This window comes from Eschscholzia californica, unplaced genomic scaffold (assembly GCF_041429995.1).
Source record: "Eschscholzia californica isolate CP2 unplaced genomic scaffold, dmEscCali1.0.p SCAF_1, whole genome shotgun sequence".
Taxonomy (NCBI): domain Eukaryota; kingdom Viridiplantae; phylum Streptophyta; class Magnoliopsida; order Ranunculales; family Papaveraceae; genus Eschscholzia; species Eschscholzia californica.
In genome coordinates, this window is record NW_028238198.1 from 54,599,547 (window position 1) to 54,619,851 (window position 20,305).

General features: G+C 37.5%; 1 protein-coding gene across 2 annotated transcripts in view; it reads left to right on the forward strand.

Moving 5' to 3' along the window:
- The window catches only part of ATM (Serine/Threonine-kinase ATM-like protein), a 56,728-nt gene that overhangs the window by 16,239 nt on the left and 20,184 nt on the right, over positions 1 to 20,305 (forward strand). For both annotated transcript variants that reach the window (XM_086654280.1, XM_086654281.1), the window contains exons 16-41: positions 691 to 739; positions 994 to 1,065; positions 3,963 to 4,118; positions 4,218 to 4,310; positions 4,394 to 4,581; positions 5,031 to 5,634; positions 5,730 to 5,801; positions 5,990 to 6,154; positions 8,461 to 8,586; positions 9,254 to 9,381; positions 10,451 to 10,607; positions 10,977 to 11,023; positions 11,096 to 11,159; positions 12,831 to 12,905; positions 13,307 to 13,426; positions 13,666 to 13,851; positions 14,451 to 14,572; positions 14,714 to 14,783; positions 14,889 to 15,016; positions 17,637 to 17,778; positions 17,862 to 18,002; positions 18,189 to 18,287; positions 18,400 to 18,446; positions 18,544 to 18,739; positions 18,821 to 19,042; positions 19,898 to 19,969. In XM_086654280.1, coding sequence (XP_086510406.1) covers positions 691 to 739; positions 994 to 1,065; positions 3,963 to 4,118; positions 4,218 to 4,310; positions 4,394 to 4,581; positions 5,031 to 5,634; positions 5,730 to 5,801; positions 5,990 to 6,154; positions 8,461 to 8,586; positions 9,254 to 9,381; positions 10,451 to 10,607; positions 10,977 to 11,023; positions 11,096 to 11,159; positions 12,831 to 12,905; positions 13,307 to 13,426; positions 13,666 to 13,851; positions 14,451 to 14,572; positions 14,714 to 14,783; positions 14,889 to 15,016; positions 17,637 to 17,778; positions 17,862 to 18,002; positions 18,189 to 18,287; positions 18,400 to 18,446; positions 18,544 to 18,739; positions 18,821 to 19,042; positions 19,898 to 19,969 — 3,541 coding nt within the window. The remainder of the gene's footprint in view (positions 1 to 690; positions 740 to 993; positions 1,066 to 3,962; positions 4,119 to 4,217; positions 4,311 to 4,393; positions 4,582 to 5,030; positions 5,635 to 5,729; positions 5,802 to 5,989; positions 6,155 to 8,460; positions 8,587 to 9,253; positions 9,382 to 10,450; positions 10,608 to 10,976; positions 11,024 to 11,095; positions 11,160 to 12,830; positions 12,906 to 13,306; positions 13,427 to 13,665; positions 13,852 to 14,450; positions 14,573 to 14,713; positions 14,784 to 14,888; positions 15,017 to 17,636; positions 17,779 to 17,861; positions 18,003 to 18,188; positions 18,288 to 18,399; positions 18,447 to 18,543; positions 18,740 to 18,820; positions 19,043 to 19,897; positions 19,970 to 20,305) is intronic.

A 20,305-nucleotide genomic window follows, 5' to 3' on the forward strand; every position in this document is an offset into this window, starting at 1 on the left:
ATTTTGATAAAAATTTTGGTGTTGTTAATGGAAGTTTTGGGATTTTAATGGAGTTTTTGGGATTTTAATGGAGAGTGGTTGGAGAGAAGGGAGACAAAGCTTTTGGTAGAAATTAAAAAGAGTTGATGTGAAGAGAGAGAAAAAAAATATTTTGAGAATTGAAAAAAAATTAATTTGATTTGAAAAGCATTAATGAACCTTGAGACTTAAAAAAAATTGGCTGACAAAGAAGATGTAATATAGGGGCAATTGTGGTATGAAAAAGACAACTCACTAACGTTTGACGGGAAAAAAAACGGAAAAATGAAAAAGGGGGCCAAATTGAAAGTTGGTCATCTTTAGGGGGTCATTCTGATGAGTTCGTCATCTTTAGGGGGCCAAAATAGAATTAACCCTTTTATATTTCAGGTGAAAGAAAATAAACTGAAAAACTAAATCAAAAGATTAAATGAAGTATATTTTGTTTTTATGTTAGTGTTTGTAAATTTAGGCTACAAGTGAAAAAGCACAAATTTCTACTATAAGATTAAGACCTATTTAAACGAAGAGCGCAAGCAATTTCTAATTGTAGTATTAATTGTTTGTGTATTTGATTATGGGGTTTTTTCTTGTTATGAATGATTTTTGTAGCTTATCTTTATGAATCCTTCTTTTTACCGTTAATTTAATAATGATTCTGGACCTTCCCAGGCCGGCTTTATATTTCATTGCTTGCTATTTTTCAAAAAAAGCTTCGCAGGTATGTGGCTTATTCTTAATTATGTAATGCTCTTCTACAGGTCAAGATTACTGCATTGAGAGTAAACATTTTTCACTACATTAGTTTGCTATTTGTTCTGATCACAGGCTTCTTTCAAGTGGTTGGGGAAACTTTATTTATTTATTTATTTATTTATTTATTTTGCTATGTGATTTGACTTGATTATTATATTTGATCTCCCATCATATGATCGATATTGTCGGTTTGTTGTGTTTTCGTTGTTACTCCTGTAGGGGGATATTAGAGACATTTTACATCTCCGACAGAATCTCTTAAGATCAGTTCTGGGACAACTTAACTCGAAGGTTCGGTTCATTTTCTCTAGTCAATACATTTACCTAAAGTTTATATTTTTTTATAATTGAAGGAACTGTGTGTCTGCGGTAGTCAAATTCATGAAAATATAAATTCACGAAGTGGCGGGAGCTAATAAGAGGCTGAATTATTATCTTCTTAACTTGTGCATGGAACTGCAAATCATGTGGTATTGCTTGATCAGCTAAGTGGTAAACTAGAATTTTACATGAGTTCTCTTTTTTCTAGAATCTGCCGTCCTATCTCCACAATCATTCCATGCTGAAATCAAAATCCTGTGTGCCATGACTGTTTAATAGTTAGTCTTTGTTCTGCATTATTTCGGTTCTCTGCCTTGTCCCTTCTTTTGTCATGAGTTGGTTGGATTTCTTTGCGTCATTTGTTTCATATTGTCGAGTTACAGGTATTCTATAGGGATTATCAAGTATTGATGCTTTATGATTTTCCTGATCACCTGGTTCAGGGATTATTTCAGGATATGCAAGCGTGAACCACCAATTTTTTTTTTTTTTTTGAAAATTGATTGAATTTATAAAAGAACAAGAACGAAAGAATATACACGGAAGACGTTGAAGAGAGAGAAGCTCTGACACCGGCGTCCGACCATCGGCCGGCAACTCAAACTTCCAGTGAGATCGCAACGTACCATTCCATCGCTACCGCCATTGCACAGAGATAATCCTCTGGTATAGCGCCGTCTGGTACTTTGAGTGTATCGAGTTGGAGATCGCTAGTTGTTGGAAGGTGGGAGGGGAAGGGTTCTCTTCCACTTACGTTTCGTCAGCACTTCTACCCTAAAGATCGCAGTGAACCAGCCCACTGCTAAAGCCATTGCACTGAACCTTGGTTCTGGTATAGGACCGTCTGGTGATCTGAGTTCCATCAATAGGGGGTCACTCCTCCGAAGACAGGGAGACGAGTGTTGTAGGAGGAAAAAATTTCAAAGGGAAGGTGCTCCCTAATGGTAGAATAGTACTTCTGGAGTTGGGGTACTATAGAGAATGGAAGATTACATTGTCTAAGGAGGGTTTGCTGAGCTTGTCGGTATTTCTAAGAGAGCTCTCTGATCAGAGGAGACGTAAGGACAGTAGGAAGAAGATAGGAAGATTTAGAGAAGGTAACTCCTTATGGTTGTGGGGAAGTATGTATAATGACCGAGGTGAATATGTGTGGGCTCATGGAGGAGGGGACAATGGAGGAAAATCGATTTGCATTCCGGCGCCCAGAGATGGGAGTGGGTGGGGGGTGATGATTAACTTTTTGAAATCCTTCTTAAGTCTTTCTAGAGATTCGCCTTCGTCTTATCCAGCCTCTAATTTTAAATCTTTCTCCCCTCCCAAGAAGGACTCACCCAATGCATGGAGAGCTATTTAAGAAATTTGGATTTACTCACTCTGAAAAGTTATTTAAACACCCACTCTCTAGCTGCAACAAAACATCCTCTTCTAATCCTAACTCCTCTAATCCATCCTGCGCTTCGATGGCGGTCTCTAACCTTGTTGATATCAACTGGGCTAAAACGGTAAATTTGGAGTTGTATCCTCCTATAGAAGATTGGTCCTGTGCGAGTAGGGTGATTCATAGTATTTTAGCGTGAACCACCAATTGCTGTTTCCAGTTTGCGGTCTGGGTTGTGAGATTGAGTTTATTTTAGGGGTTGTGGGCTTATAGTCCATTTTGGACACGTTATTGGGTCTTCCATCCACGGATGGCACTGAATTAGCCAAAGGTCCAAAACAGTAAAAGTCCGTTTTGCCCCTCTGCCCAAACAAAATACAGCCTATGCCATTTCTCTTGAAATAATGCTCCTGATTTCACGCACTTCGGCTTCTTCTTCTTCTTGCACAATTAAATTCATTGAGATTGAAAAAAACGTAAAACAGGAATCTGTTAGGAATTTTGAATCTAATAAACACAAGGTGCAAGAAGTCGGAAGAATAAGCTGAGCATCTATTTCAGCACTGCCTCTAGATGGGAAGTGTTGATGATGTGACTTTTACACTTGACCTCTTTGTACATTATATTTGTTGATTAAAATTAACTATATTAGTTCATAAGCCTGTGCGCGAATCTTCACAAATATGTATGAAGCTTCAAATTTGAGATTTCAAAATTTGCTTATTATCAGTAAAAATAATCTAGAAACTGTATGAAGCCTCATAAATCTGTGTGAAGCATTCATAAACTGTCATGAACTTTCTTAGGTGACTGAAATTTTTTTAGAATAAGATTAGAGCAAAAAGTCATCAAAGAACACCTTCGAAACAAATGATTTCATTTATATATGAATAGATCTTAGTACATTAAACAAAAGAAGATGATTTTGAAACGCAGGTTTAATGATCTTCTTGATCCAACATATTATCGAAAGTTCTAGAGAGGGAAGTTAGGTTATTGATTCAAGTAGACTGAGCAGTCTTCTGTTTTGCGATTTCAAATGTTGATCAAGTTCAAAAGATAGGAACCAAGATATAGATGAAAATCGAACGCATAAATGACGAAAGATTAATTGATCCAAACATTATAAAAAGTTCAAATTTCGGTTGGTTCTCTTTGTTTTTTTTGGGCCGGAGGGGAGGCATCTATGGTCTTTTTAGAAAACTTTTGAACGTCCGCCTTATTAGACCTAATTATTTGAAATTGTTTGTGCATAAACTGGAAGTCTTCTAAAACATGGACCTTAGGGTCATTAATTTGAAATTCTTTATGGGTCTCACGGTGAAGGGTCTAACTTTAAATAAAGTTGAGTGTATCGCGTAGGCTGCAAACATGGGACAATTTTGCTTTCTCAAATATGTAGAGGGTGATGCAAGATTCTTTTTAGGGAAAACTTTCACGATCTTCTGGAGGCAGTGTTCCATGACATTATCATATTTTTCTTTTGCAGGAATCTTTTGTGCTGAATGAGCGCGTGATTATGTTATTGCCAGCTGCAATTTTTTCTCTTTGTGCTGGTTATGCTCCCTTTCCACAACTTGTCAAGAGTCCTTTCATTTCATGCTTCAGGAATGATGTTTGTGAAACTGTGGAAGACTGGTTTATGGTACTTCTAAAAGTCAAGCTTCTTCTGCAAAATGAGTTTGGAGTTCCATTACTTTGCAGGTTGAACTGACGAAGGCACTCATCGTGACATTTGTTGTAGGTGGAGGAACATGATCGACAACTTCTCTATCAACCTGTTGAGTGTTCTGTTGAAGTCCTGGCAAAAATCAAGCGAATTTCTTCAATTGAAATGGTAGAGTACTTTTCTCGAAATTGTTTATTTTAAAAGTTGCTTCTTGTAGGTATTTTAAGTCTGGTTACGATTTGATCTTTTAGGTACTTCAATCTGAACGCCATCCAAATGTGCGTCTCCCGCGCCAGATATGGCAGCCGCTACTACATGAACTGGAAACCCTCTTTTTTTCAGTAGTCATGGATCATGAAATTGAAAAGATGGTTCTATATGATCTCTTCTTCTTAGGTGCTCTACTCTGTAATTGCATTCACGGTTCATTTCTAACAAGGTAAGTTTTTACTCTAGAGGTCTGAGTTGATTATTCACCAGCTTCCACTTTGCCACTTTGACATCATTATGTCATGTTTGCTTCATTCAGAGGAAGGAATTAAGTGTCGAAATACTTCTGCTGAAATGACAAAAATTTACCACGCCTACCGAAATTTCCATTGAACCCGAAACATAATTACTTTCTTTTAACAATGTCCGATCAAGGAATAAAATTTTGGAATATTTCAGACGAAATAACCGAGATATTTCCATTTCCACGCCTACCGAAATTTCCACCGGAAATCAAAATTCATTCCTTGCTTCATTGTACCACAATTTCATTGTACCACAATTTCATTGTACCACAGTTTCATTCATTCATTGTACCACAATGTCATTCATTCATTGTACCACAAATTCCACAATTTCATTGTACCAAAATTTCATTGTACCAAAATTTCATTGCAGGTTAATAAAAGGCAATTCATCCTTCATCAACAAATTACAAGAGCACTTGCTGAGATTACTCCGTCACGCTGTTTCTGTCATCGAGGAAAATAATAGGGGCCTTCAAAGTCATGTTTGTTTTGGCTCTAGTTCCATTCTTGACGGAACAAGGCCAATCCTAGTTTCCCTTAGGGGTTTGGTTTGCTCTCCTCTATTCAGTGGTTGGGAGACTAAAAATTTGTTCAGTGATGTTCTCTCTGGAGATATTATTCAAATTATTGAGAAGCTTTTAAGGGCTTTAGGATTATTGTATGAGCAATTCTCTGAGGGTGCAAGGAATAGTCAGCCTGAGACAGCCGTACCTGAATTGTTTTCTGCTTCTGAAACTTTTCCGGAACTAGATGATGATAATACTAGAATTTTGGACATGGAGTTGGATGTGAACGATGGTTCCAGAGAGGTGGATATTGTGGGTAATAGAAGGAAAGGCATATCAGTCACTCACCTTTCTTCGGTGAAATGGAAGTTCGACGTGATTTCAGCGATAACAAGTTTCTTCTCTATATTACCCACCTTTACATGGGAAATCATGTTTGATCTCATGCAGAAAGAAAATGACTCAGAGGTAATCTTTCATGCCTTCGACGCATCAAGTGGCGAAATGTTTGTTAGGTTATATCATGGCTGTATTTTAAAGCCACTCTTTTGATATTTTGTCAGGTCTATGAATATATTATCTGGAATCTCTGTAAACATCTTCCATGCTCTTCAATTGCAAAGCTTCCGGATTTGGTAATTGTCTTGGGAAAAATAGTTTTTGTAAAAGATCCGTATTTTTTTTTCCTTCCATTTTCTGAACTTAAAACTGATGAACTCACTGCAAGTGCCACTTGATCATGTATAAACAAAAATTCCACTTCATCAGATAACCAGATATTCATGTTTGCCTCGCTGGTCATTTTGTGTTCCCCCTTTTGTAGGTCTATCTTATGAACAATATGATTGAAGTGAGAGGGTCTCTCAAACTCTCTTGTGTTAATATTCTAACTGCCATCCGTTGTTTGCTTGGAACGTTGGTGTCTTCCGACTCAGGAGCAAAGGATAGAAGTGTCAGATTATCTTCACTTCAGAGGCCATCTGAACAGGTGAGTCCTTGCTTATTTTTGACGACTAATTTAACCCTTAAAAAAATTAAAGATTCATGTGATTCTTTTGATCTTCATAAGATCTTGGTATCAGTTGGATTGCTTCAATACTTTTTTTTGAAAGATTTGAATTAATAACGAATTGCTATTTACAAAGTTTGGGAAAAGGGGTTATTTACATTGAATCGACTTGTTACTTCACTAGATCATCCCAATTCGAAATAAAATCAAAATATGACCAATCCTTGGCCCAATACATGTTTCTACTCCAGGGAAGCAGCAAACTTAAGATATCTTCCATTTCTAGATTAGAACTATTTTTTTTTAAATTCGAATGAATATATTAAAGAGAACAAATATATACAAAAAGAGAGACTACAAAAAGGGACTTATTTTTTTTTTGAAGAATTTGAATTAATTTAACGAAAAAGAGAGGAGGGACTATACAGAGACAACAAGAAAAGAACAAAGGGAAACCAAAGCGACTACATGCTCAAGACGCTATCTCAACTAGACACGAAATCTAAATACGTGTAAGCCCTAGTCCAACCTAGAGACCTACTCCAATGAAACAGAACTCCCAAAACATCTTGCACCTCTACTTTAAACGCCCGAGGGAAGTCCTTAAAAATTCCATCATTCTTAGCCTTCCAAATGCACCAACATATAGCAAAGGGACAAGGTTCCATAAACCTCTCTTAAACTTCTTCACTGTGATCTTACTCCATTGAGCCAGCATCTGAATCAGACTATTCGGACTACACCTATTGGGTATAGCCCAGCCTCGCTTCTTTAAAGAGTCTATCGTAGGGAGCTTACGTAGGGCTGCTGCCCACATCATAAAACTCACCCTTGGTGGGACAGTACTCGACCACAAAGAGCTATAGTCATAGTGCTCTGACTGAGGAGCAGGATTATGACTACGCCTAGAATAGCAATTCCTAACAGATAGGATTTCATCTCCCTTATCCACCCAGACCGTAGCATCCTCCTTACCTATAATGGGCCTGCTCTGACTAATAACCTCCAACAAGTTGGCGAAAATAGGAATCTCCCAATCGTTAAGACTCCTTCTCGTCCTCACTTCCCAAACTCCCAAGGTCCAATTGAAGTGGTTATGAACCGAGTCCTTTTGAGATGTCGAGATGTGATAAATGGCTGGAAATCTGTCTTTAAGAGAAATCTGAATGCACCAAGCATCTTCCCAAAAGCTAATTGACCACCAAGTCTGAAAAAGAAACATCTCTAAAATCCTTTAAAGCCTGGACCAAGCATAGATAGTTCCTTTCACATCCTCAATGTCTACTCTACTGCTAGCATTGGATTCTTTGATGATTTTATTATTTCTGTCTTTCCATAAATTCCAAATGATTGCTGCCAGGATAATGCTCCAGGTGCGCCTTCTGTTTTTTCTAACAGTGATTGTTCCCCATTGCTCCAATGACTCTGCTATACTGTTAGGGAAACACCAACTAATTTTCGCTGCCGAGAGAAAATACTTCCACAAACTTTCGACCATCGGACACTGTAGGAGGAGATGGTTGATGGATTCTTCGTCTTGTTTGCACTTTGCAGAGAATCCATCGGTTCTAGATTATAACTATTGATTCAGTCTTTAAACATCCCATCGTTTCTTGCGTTCCAAATTGACCAAATTATCGCATATGGAATGAGATTCCATAGCTCTTTCTTAGACTTGTTGATGGGTACCTTCCTCCATTGCTCTATGAGCCGATCTAATGATCTAGGAATGCACCATTAGTACCGAGAAGATAAGATGAAATAGTCCCACAATTCGCTTGTGCTCAATCAATTCTTCGCTTTGTTTGCAACGAGCTCATCTGTTTGGGATTTGCATTCCACGCCTCTGAAGGTTATCTATTGTAGGACTGCTGCCCAAATGACAAAGCTCACTCTAGGAGGGGTCTTGGCTGACCATAGACATTTGAAAACTGGGGATGCATCTCCAATGCCTGAGAGCTTAGTCTTTTGTAACGTTGTTTTACTGAGAAGGCGTCATTCTCTTCTGAAAACTGGGGATGCACCTCCAATGCCTGAGAGCTTTCTTTGTCAGGTTTTTATATATATTTGTTTTGTGAAACACTAATTGTATGAAGCTACTGCAATTATGGTTGATAGTAGTACATGCTGTTTCTGTTCCTCTTATGCTTCTGCTTGCAGTACTTATTTAAGTTGTAGAAATCATGATGAAATTGGAAAAAACATAAAGCTCTGCATTGGTATTCATTTGAGATTTTCCTGGGCGGTTCAATCATAACTTTTTTTGCTTTGTGTTGGATTTACAGAGCTTAGAGTCCCTACGGGACTTGGTAATCAAAATTGCGGAGTTAGATCTTCTCGACTGGCCTGCTCGTGTGAAGCTGATTGACTGCATTTGCGATTTTATCATACTTGATCCTTCAATCGGCCAGGTGATTCTATAATATATATAGGAGCAGCAGTCTAGGATTTCTTTCTCTGTTTTGAATTTTGATAACCTCATTGTTTTGTATGTTGTGCATTCGAAGGTAATCAATTTGAATGTACCTAAAGCTTAATAGCTTGACCACTCCCTTATTGTAGCTAGTTTGTAGTCAAATGATTGGCCTTTGCTCTCGGCTTCTACAGTTTAGCCAATAAAATATAATATCAATAACATATGGAGATGCAAGAGAGACTGAGAGCCTCATTGGTCTTATGTAGCATCTATTCTCTGGTTTTGGAGGCTAATTTAGGGTGGATAGTTGACGAAAGGGGTGCTACAAGGTTTACTTTCCCCTCCTATATGATATGGACTTCTTTTATGCTGATGTTGGATGGCTTAAGTCTTGTAGTTCTTAAGGTCTGGCATGTGAGTTATTTCTTGCAGGTCAGTTCAGATAGTCCACTTTCTCTTTTGGGCAGTCCCGCATTAGTTCCTTATATATTATTGTACGTCTTTGGTGTTCATGGTGGTTTTGTTCATAATTTAAGCATGAGGGTGAATACAAATTGTTTAGTGATATTCTTGCTCGAGGTTGTAATTATGTATTTCTTGCATGATAGGAAATGTAAAAATATTTTTATAACGAGTTGGTTTACTGTTGTACATATGCACAGGTAATGATTGAAAAACTTCTTACAATGCTTCAAGATATTGATTATCGAGTTAGGCTCTTTTTGGCTAGACGAATTGGAGTTCTCTTCAAAACGTGGGACGGTCACGACGAGCTATTCCAGGATATTTGGTGAGCAAGTATCTTTTATATTTGATATTTCCAGTGTCATTACTAATGGTATTCTATGAATTTAGGATAGTCATCGCTGCTTTGTGAAAGCGGTGGGGGCATAACCTTTGATGCTCATTCTGCTCCAGTTTGGGGATAGTTTCTCGTGGACCATATATGGCGAGTACCTTGAGGAGGCTGGTTATTGATTGCTTCACTTGTTGCAAGTGTTTATTTTAGAGTCTTCAGTAAGGTCGAACTTGCTTCCTGATTATGAAAGTAAATGTCTGCTTACTATTAACGTAAAGAAAAGGAGACCCTTAGGCTCCACTTATACCTACGGAATTCTAGCAATTTACCCTAAAATAAGATTGAGTTTGTAAAGGACAATTACACCCATGATCATACTCTCACTAGTAGGTTAGCTGAAGTTAGGCCCGCTACCTAATCATTGAAGTACCCTACTAACAGATGTAGCGACGAGGTCCACGCTCGACAGGAGGTGGACTTGCTAAGGTCTCTAGTATTCTATGGTTGTTGCTCATTTGGAGTTGGAGGAATTTGATAAGATCTTTTGGTCATGGAATGGGATATTTTACCACGTTTTTTTCCTATGGAGGGTTTCGTTGTGTCGAAGCAAGACTTTTAAGATTTATTTTCTTTGCACCTCTTAAGAGTTCGAATTGTTTCTGCAATACCTCTTTTGATCGAAAAATGCTATTCATGATACAAGTGCATAGAGTGGACGTCGAAGCATATGCTTCAATGCTCGCTGCGAAACTGCAGTTACTTTAGAAATGAATCCTGACATCTCATTTTTCATCTTGATGAACTGCTTTCTAGTAAATTTTTATGCGATGGTTCATGCTTGTTTGCGGTTGTTGTTTTTTCGTGTTTCAACATCATAATGTTGTTTTTTTAGGGTGACATCTCAAGGTCATGGTTCATCGATAATGCCAAAATGCCTCATGTTTTACGATCGTTTTCCAAATAAGTTTTATGATACATTATGAACTTCTGAACCTATTAATGCATTTGTATCTTCTACCTGATCACAACGCTTATTCAGTTGTATTTTTCTCCTGTTCAGTTCAAACTTTGGTATCAAGTTGGTGATTTTTTCATCAAAAACACTTGTTACTGCAAAAGAGGTCTTAGTTGCTGGTCCTCATCCTCGTCCAGCAGTGGAGACAATAGTTGTTACTCTTGCACATCTTGCATATTACAGTGAAAAGATAGAACTAGAGGTACATTTAAGTGCCATATTTATATTTAGATAATGTAAGCTGCTTTCAAGAAGTAAATCCTTTACCTCTGGTGGTAATTTGTTGCTTATTGTTGATCAGTGTACCTTTAAACTGTACAACTACGGCACCTTCAAATCCAATGCTATCTTCTATGTATTATGTATATCACATACATCTTTCTTCACCTAGTTGCTCTCTCTCATGCTTTTCTCTGACTTTAGATGGAATATCCTACGGTCGAATGTTATCTTAGTTCTGAAATAACTACTGACATTATGCAGTTTCTCAATCCTTCTTCTGAGCATTTACTTTCGTTCTTAATCATACTAACTGAGTTGTTGTTTGGTGGTATCCAATGGGAATATGTAGGCTGTTTTCATGATGTGTGTGGTTGCTGCAATTGATCCTTGTCAAAGGTATAAGGGTTCACCTAGCTTTGCTCGTGCTTTTTCTTTCTCTGTGTTTTCACTTACTGAAATTTTGTTCAGGGAGTTGGTTTCTGCTGTACTTGATAATTTATCGAATCAACTGGAATACCCGAGTAGGTCAAAGGTGCTGTATAACTTTTTCCTGATCTTCAGTTTCTGTTATGGAGATGAATTGATAGGCTTCAAAAACATTGTTACCACACGTTAAACACTTAGTTCTAGTTGAAGTCTGTGGTGTCACTCACTATGTCCACCTTGTAGTAGTATAGGGTTGGCTTATGTCTCCAGCATGATGATACAAGTATAACACTTAAACCATCAGTAATAACGTGGGAAAGATTTTTTTTTGAAACTTTGAATTAATATTAATTGAAAGGGGAACTATACAAGGCGAGGGGGGAGGGTGGTAGCCTTAAGCGATCCACGCCTCCCAATTGAAAACAACATCAGTGAAAGAAATAGAGCTAAACAAAGGAAGGTTTTTAGCCCAACCAAAAATTACAGACTTTATATCCTCCACATCAAGGCTCGAATTTGCATTCGCGTCCTTGAATATCTTGTTATTGCGATCCTTCCAAATGCTCCACACTATAGCTGCTGGGATTAAATCCCAGATCTCCTTCTTTCCTCTTGGCTTAGGGGTGTTCTCCCATTGTTCGAACAAGCTGGCAATCGACGAAGGCAAGCACCAGTTGATACCGGCTGATTTGAGAAAATATGACCAAAGGCCTTGCGCCACCTTACAATGGAGGAACAAATGATCGCTAGATTCCTCATCTGCCTTGCACATGACACAACGATTGACGATCATGAAGCCCCTGTGCCTGAGGACGTCCACCGTCGGAATCCTATCAATAAAGGTCGCCCAAAGCATGAATCCAACTCTCGGAGGGATGCCCTTCCTCTTGAGAATTTTCACTAGTGTTGGATGCATGATTTGGTCTCCTGATTCCATCAACGAGTAGCACTGTTTGACCGACATCTTATCTTTCTCCTCCCGCCTCCATACTCTGGTATCCTGGTTACTATCCAGCCTCACCTCCTGGAGAGCCTCGAGTAACTCGACATAATCTATTACCTCCCAATCGTTGAAGCTTCTTCTTGTTTTGATGACCCAAACTCCGGACTCTAAATTGAACATATTGCACACCCTCACCTTCTTCTCCACCGCAATAGAATATATGCTAGGGAATCGATCTTAAACATTGAACTGCTCAGTGTCAGCTTAAAGTTTTGTGAACAAGAATAATATACCTTACGGCTTACACAGTACCACTTTGCTTTTATTTTCCTTGGAGAAGTCAGTACGCTGATTTAGGTGCCACACTTGGCTTCTGGGTCAATGTTCGGCATGCTATAAAGGTTTTCTCAAGCATGTGTCCCCTAGACAAGCTAAAGCTTCCCACCAGACCATTTAGGTGGGAACCCAACCAAAAAGACATCGCGGGCATGAAGATTAGTATTAGCCTTATAGTCTGGGTGTTAGATGATCTTCGACTCTTCATAATCAATAATGGAATAACTGTAGTTTCCAGCATAAATATAGTTCCTTAATTCAATTTGGTCGAAATCATATTTTTCCTGTCACGACTAGTGGTGGTGTATCTACTTTCACTAGTGATTATAGTTGCACAGCATGGAAGAGCTTGATCCATTTCTATATTCGTCCATTAGATCCTATTGAGGATAAAAATATATTTTCGGGGTTCAGTTTGCGTAAAGTAACACAACAGAAGTTTTAAACTTGGACACTATCATTTCTAATTTTATTGCCTTATTCTGATTATTTCTGCAGTACTTGGACGAAATATTGGGAGTTGTTCTTTTTTCCTGGGTAGCTTGTGACGTGAGTGTGGTTGCACTTGTGGAGGTAAAAGTTTCTTCTTTTCTCGCAAGATCTCTTTATTTCAGTAAAATAGAGAAGCCAAGACTCACAAATTAACGTGTCAACATTCTTCTGTTCTCTAACAGAGTTATTTACCTGTCCGAAAAGAAGTGTGTGTTATCATGATTTCAGGTATTAAATATAGATATACCTGATATGTCAGCCCATTCCCGAGAGTATGATTAAGGCTGTCATGGCCAAAATTGGGTGGAGTTACATTCTGGAACTATCCCCAATTATATAATTTGATATTATCATATGTCTTGAATATGGAATGAGGCTTATCAAAGCCTGAGTTTTTCTCCCAGACTGTTTCACAATGTTCTCTGCTTGTGTCTCTAAGTTCTAGTATCAACGTTTAGTTCCGTTGTTTATATTCATTGCAGATACGTGATATTTTTCTTCAAAAGTCGGAACCTAGTTACTTTATACAATATTGCTGCCCATGGCTTCTTCCAGCTCTAATTCTTAGTGGGAACATTGAGACCTTAAAGTGGGTTGCAACGGTATGTAAGCTTAGTTCTGTAACTTAAATGTCCTCTTTCCACAACTACTTCACTCAAGTTTGTAAGCAAGCAAATTTAATTTCTCTCTATTATGCTTTATCTGCAGTCTACTGGCAAAATAAAGATATATTCAAAGTTTTCAAAAAATAAATTAAAAAATAACCGGCACTACTTTGTTTTTGTTCTATTTTATTCTTATTGTGTTGATTTTTCATTTATACTTATGTTGTTTTATATAGGTTGCTGGTCAATCTTTGCCACTTCTTGTGAGAAACCACTTTGTGGCAATTTTTGGCATCTGTATGGCATTGCATTGCAGTAAGAAGCAGGGGAAGGAAAAAGGAGCTGTTGTACTCCGGAATTCAATATTACATATTGCCGAAATTTCCGAACATGAACGAGATGAGTTGATAAAGAAGCATATGGTTCGCTCATCTTTCTCTCCTAGACAATTTTTGTCTTTGAACCTGATTTAAGATTCACTTAGATACGAACTTCCAGTGCTTAAACGCTGGTTTGGGAAGAAAATGATGTGCTATTCAGTAGCCCACGTGGCTATATGTTCTCACCACTCCCCCATGTGTGGCATGTTTTTGACCTAACTCGTTTCTTCTTGTTTCGTCATGTGGACCTGTACTCTTGTTAGTTGTTACGAGAGTACCATTTGCCCTTGTCGTGTCGACCGTTCTCTTAGTGTCTGTATTCTCATCACCAAGCTAAATTTATCTTTTTAGCAATATATGTGTTGAAGAAGATGTAAGCTTCAACCTTTGTAAACCTCACTTAGACACTTAGATTGTTAGGACTTAGGCACCATTCCATTAATTTTGGTTAGCTGTTAACCTGATAAATTCCGTCTGGAGCATTTCAGAACAGTGCTATATATACAACTATACAAGTAGCTAAACATACTGGTAAAAACTGCACGGAGGACTACGATTGTTCTCCGTAACTATCAATATAAAAATGGCTTGAAATTTTAAACCATGATAGTATGTTTAGTAAATTGGGTTTCTTATTGCAGGTCTCAATTGTCAGCTTTATACTGTCACTATCTTCTTCCAATGAAGGGGCTGGTATGCCACTTTTTGCAAAGGATGTAATTGTGCATGCAATACAAACAGTTGTCGATGGATTCTTAGATATGTATACTTCTTTCTATCATTTTCTTCTCAGTACCATGATATGTTGGTGGATGTTGATACAAATCTCACTCACAATTATATATATATATATATATATATATATATATATATATATATATACATCTTTTCTGGCTTGTTACAGGGAACACCGTCCTAGTAATGTTGGTATTGTTGATAAAATCAACATTTTCCGTGCTGATAGGGTATTTAAGGTGATACTACCTTGGATTGAAAATGACGTCATTAATTCTGAGCTGGTCTTGTCTTCTTATATATATAGTAATAACATTGTTATGATTTGCTTTCCAAATATGCAGTTTATCGTAGAAATACATTACAAAGTTGCTGGCGCAATTCATTATAGGCACAGGTGTCATCGATTTTCTGGTCTTGAGGCTCTTATAAACATAATTGGGCGTAGAGCTGCAATTTCGAGTACTTCAAAGTAAGCGATCTTTCAATTAGATAGAGGTTACTGATTTTATGTAAAGAAGCGGTACAACTTATTTGGCTGCAAAACTTTGTTTGATCTTTCTCACCTTTGACATCTCTTTCTGTTTTCAATTATCGTGTGATACATGATACAACTATTTTTTTTAGAAAAAAGCTGCAATATTGCATTACTATGGATTAGTTCATTTCTATACTTATCTAGAGGCAGGTTATTTGCTAACTCAAACATAAGAATTAAGAAGAGCTTCCATTCTATTGGTACAAGATGTTCGGGAGGATGTAAAATACCAGCATGGAATTACTTCTTAGTTAAAAGGTTCTTCTTAATATTATGGCCATCCCTTGTTTCTGATCAAGCTCATAAATGATCCCAATGAAACCATTTGGCTACTCAAATGACTATTTTCCAATATATTATTATTATTAAATACTATTTCGTGTATTTGTTGACAGTTGATTTAATTGATTAATTCATGGTGTATAATAAATAAGTTACTCTAGAATATTGAGTTATATTTCTATATATCTATAGAGCCCAGCCACACTCACCTAGCCTCGACTCACTACTTTCAAACTCCTCCCGCCCTACTAACGACTTGCTTTGTACAGCTAGGAGGTAGTGTAATTGTAATTTGGTGTCCTTTTAAGGTTTTACCTACTGATCTTATATTTATCCTGAGATAAGTCAAATCTTTATGGAGGGCCACTTATTGACAGAGTGCTAACACTCCTATGAGTCATTATCTCGGTAGGCCAGTTAAGCGCATCTCATAGAGTCAAAGAACTATTTATGCAATGACGAGGGGGAAACCTCTTTGAAAAATTTATTCTGTAATATTCTAGTTACCAGAAATACTGAAAAGTTAGTGAACTAAATTTATGGAAATTGCATTCTGGATAAGCTTTAAAGTTAAATTGTAGACTTCGCATACTTGTAATAATGTCGCTTTGAGTAATTATTAATTTGAATACTTTGAAGTAATATTGAAAGAGAAAAAAATACGTCCATGGGAACAGCTTCCCACTCGGAAGCAAAAAAGTAAAGTTACATTGTTATGCATCATATCATCTCATTTAATAACAAAGTGCTTGAAAGTTTTTAATCTTGCCCATGGTCGTATTCTGCTCCAGTGGAATCTCCTCCATGCTTGATTCTTCTCCTTGAAGATTCTATTATTTCTTCCCTTCCATACGGTCCAAACAAATGCAATTGGGATGAAATACCAAGTTTCCTTGCATATCTTTGGGATTCCATTGTTCCATTCCTTTCACCACTCTCCTCGAATTGCACCAACTAACGGAAAGTGAGTGAAATAATCCCCATATTTCCTTGGTCTTCAGGCACAGCATAGAACCGTTGTCTGCCGATTTCGACTTCATTTTGCAGAACTCGCATCTGCTTACTCTTTAGTTGCCCCTTTTCCCGAGTTAGTCAAGGGCCCGAAGTTTCCCGAAGCAAGCAGCCCACGGGGTGAAACTATTCTAATTGGAATTGGTTTTCTCCGAAGGACTGCGAAGACAGCAGAGTTGTTATGTTCCTCTGTCCCGTTCTTCAGTTTGTAGCAAGCTTTAACATATAATTCTCTCTCCTCGCGCCTCCATGCTCTGTTATCTTCCCCCTTGCAAGTAATCACATTGTTTTTTGAATACTGTGATCACATTGTTTAGAATGCTGATAAGGCGTGCCACCACTAGAATCTTCCAGTCGTTCAAATTTCGCCTTAAATGGAGGTTCCACCAAGTTCTTTTCTCTGATCTACTGTAGAAGTTTGCTAGTGTAGCTCCTTTATTGATGCACAACTCACACAAGGTTGGGAATTTCGATTTTAGCGTGTTGTCAGAGAACCACCTCTCACTCCAGAAGTAGACCAAGTCTCCATTGGTTACCTTCTGTTTGGTGATGTTGTCCAACTTGTCCTGCCTATTGGTGATTCCCTTCGAAACCATATTTCTCGTCTATTAACTTACCCCACGGGGACACTTTCTCGTTACCAGACTGCCATAACCGTTTGGAAAGTAAACAGTTTGTTCATGTTTCTTAATTTTTTTTATGCCTAAGGCCTCCCAAATGGATATATTTGCCAATTTTCTCTGCAGCACCCAATGTATTATCCTCTAACCACCCCATAGAAAATTCCTCATTTTAGCTATGATGAGTCGTGAGAATGGGATTCGGTCATAAGTGGAGGCAGTTGCTTAGAGTAATTCTTAATAATAAATCAAGACAGTTCTCATATATTGACTGTATGACCAATTATGTATCAGCATATGTTAATGTCATGCTCATCTATCGTGGGTCTCATCACCTGCCACTCTTTATCGACCTCCTTTCATTGTGAATAAGCTGCATCATTTGATGCTTTATGTTCCCATTGGTTGCTTCGTGAATTTTCTGGGTTTGTTAAATTTCAATTGATATTGTGCCATCATGGCTATGATAGGATTGTTCTCGGTAAGTGCTATATTTCCTGTTTTTGCAAGGCTGGTTTATCAGTCTTTCTTTGTTTGTTTTCATCCCCGTTTTCTCAATTATGGATTTCAAGATAGTACTTACATGACTGCCGGCATACCTCCTCTTTATTTTAGAATAATATTCCATTACCGTTTTGCAGTTATCTTTTCAACTTAGTTGGGCAATTTATTGGATGTCACGCCTTACAAGACCAGTGCTGTCTTATTTTGTTGATGTTGCTTGAAGCTTTTAAGTGTAACCCCACTAAAGACGTAATATGTGTGCTAGGGGAACAGCTTCAGGTACTTAATTCAGCCATTTCGTGGTGTATAAAATTTGTGTTGGTGACGTACATTTGTGTTGTAATATGTTTTATCTGATGCAGTTTCTGGTGTCAAAATTGGTTTCTTGCTGTATTCCTTCTCAAAACAGTGGAACAGTTTCTAACGTTCCATCTCTTCAAGTCGTATCTTTGCTTCGACAGCTAATTGTCGATGCTGACCCCTCTCTTCACGATTACATACGAGTAAGAAACTATCGGCAAAACGTTCTCACAATTTTTTTAGGTCGACCTGTTCTTGCTTAGAAATGTTAGATTATTAAACATTGGATGTTGATTATTTATTACCATAATTATATTTCTACTCTTCTTTTCAAGTAGTGGTATTTCATTGGTTTGTACTTCTGTTGTTTTGGTTACTGTCACTGCTAGGAACTCGAACCTTTTCCCGAGCTTGATTGCTTTGATGAAATACGAGAGTTTCATCAGGAACTTTGCAAAGACTATTCTACAAGAGATCACTTTTTGAAGGTAAAATTTGGGTTAACGATATTATCTCTATTTTTGTAATGTTTCATACATTTTGGACTTAAAATTTTGTGTTCTCCTAACTTGCATTGTTACTTTAATTTGATATTCATAGTTTGTCAGGAGAACTTCTTATCTTCCTCAGAGATTAGTTTTATGGAGGTATGCGCCTTTCTTGACTAGCTTGAAGAATTTAACTGCTTAAGTACTTACCATGAAAAAAAGACGTGCTCTTTGCGTTTATTTGATCTTTTTACAGTCTTGAAACGTTACACAAGAAGCTGCTTATGGGAGAAATAATTCAATTGGAAAAAAATGGGGAAACTACTGTGGGCCAGTTCAGTGGTTGGCATTGTGAACCTGAGTTAGTATCTGCTGTATGGACATTAGTGCGGACATGTGGTTCTAGTGATGCAACTGTTATAAGAGCATTGGTGGCTGACTTCATTTCTAGGGTAAACTTGTTCTTACTTCTTGCATAATTCACTCTTTTATGCTTTGGTAAGGAATGGCGATGAATGTACTTCAATTTGCAGGTCGGTATTGGAGATCCACATTGCGTTGTTTTTCATATTCCTGGAGACCCCAGTCAAGTGCCTGTTGCTCAACAGCTTCATTCTGGTGGTGCTACGGAAGCTGGTTTTTGTGCTGATAGCGGCATACCTCAAGAACTTCTTGTCACACTTGTACGGTTGTTAAAGAAATATCTACTCGATGAATCTGTTAGTATAATAGATATGACATCCCGAGCTCTCCGGGTAAGTGTATCCATTCAGCATTTTTAGGTTTATTCCACCTTATCTCTTTCAAATCAGATCTACTCATCTATCAAATGGAAATAAATCAATTTCAGTGGGTGTACCCATCACATGATAAATAAGAGATTACCCTGAGTTCTGATAACTTGTTACAATTTTATTATTTTGGAACACCTTCTGAATATCAGTGTGATTGTTTGGTATCTGTGTAAGAGAAGTAGTTGCAGATCCAATTTCAGTGTACTTTTCGACCAGTTAGGGGAACGACTTTCCACTTTCCCCCTTATGAGTTTTTGAGTTTATCATGTCGCTCTCCTTTTTTTTTCGTCGATTTTTTTTTTAATGCCTGAGCTGTTTATGTGGCCAAGAATTTCCAATGAACTGCTTGCACTCTTTCTGGCTTCCACAACTTTCAGCTGATGAAATCGTAGAGCTTTTCATTATGAAAGAGGTTGTATTTTGCAATGTTTAACTTTGTATTGAACTGGTGTGGAATTGTTGGAGAATTCCCTCACTCGACATTACGTTTTTCAGCATGAGAAAGAATTAATATGAATGGGTAAAATGTACAGTTCTGAAACCAAATTTGGCTGAGGATGCCAAAGAAAAAGAAGAGGGCTGGTTCAATTGATGAAAAATTTACTCATTGGGTATTTTTGTAAAATGTATATGTTACTGTTCACTGCCTAGAAATATTCAAAGTAGTTGGTGTTTTATAGCTATGGAATTGAATTGCTAACCGTTCTTGGTTAGTTCTGCTTTTAGTTTATTATTTAACCTATATTTGTTGTGCATTCATAATGCGCTCTAGTCACTTATTAGAATCTTAATAAATGTATGATTTCTGGAGCACAGGGAATACTCTCAACAGAAAGAGGTCAAAGTGCTCTGTTATCCCTTGATTCTTATGAGAGGACTCTTTTAACGGTGTGTACACTTAGTTCTTTGGCTGGATTATTATTTCAATATATTTTATGCAAGGAATAAAATTTCGGTTTCGGTGAAAATTTCTTTCAGCCCCAAAATGGAAATATTTCGTAGAAATATTTTAGTTAGTGTGGGAATTTTACAAATCCATGCAAATGATAGAAATGATGCAATTGTATATGACAAGATTATTAGACCATAATGAAGCATAAAAATGATTTATATAACGGATTAACATAATCTATTAGTTTGAGGGGCTATTAACAATTACACAGTTAGTGTCCAGGGGTAAATTGAATAACTTCATGACTACACCAAGGTTAACATTCTTACTGA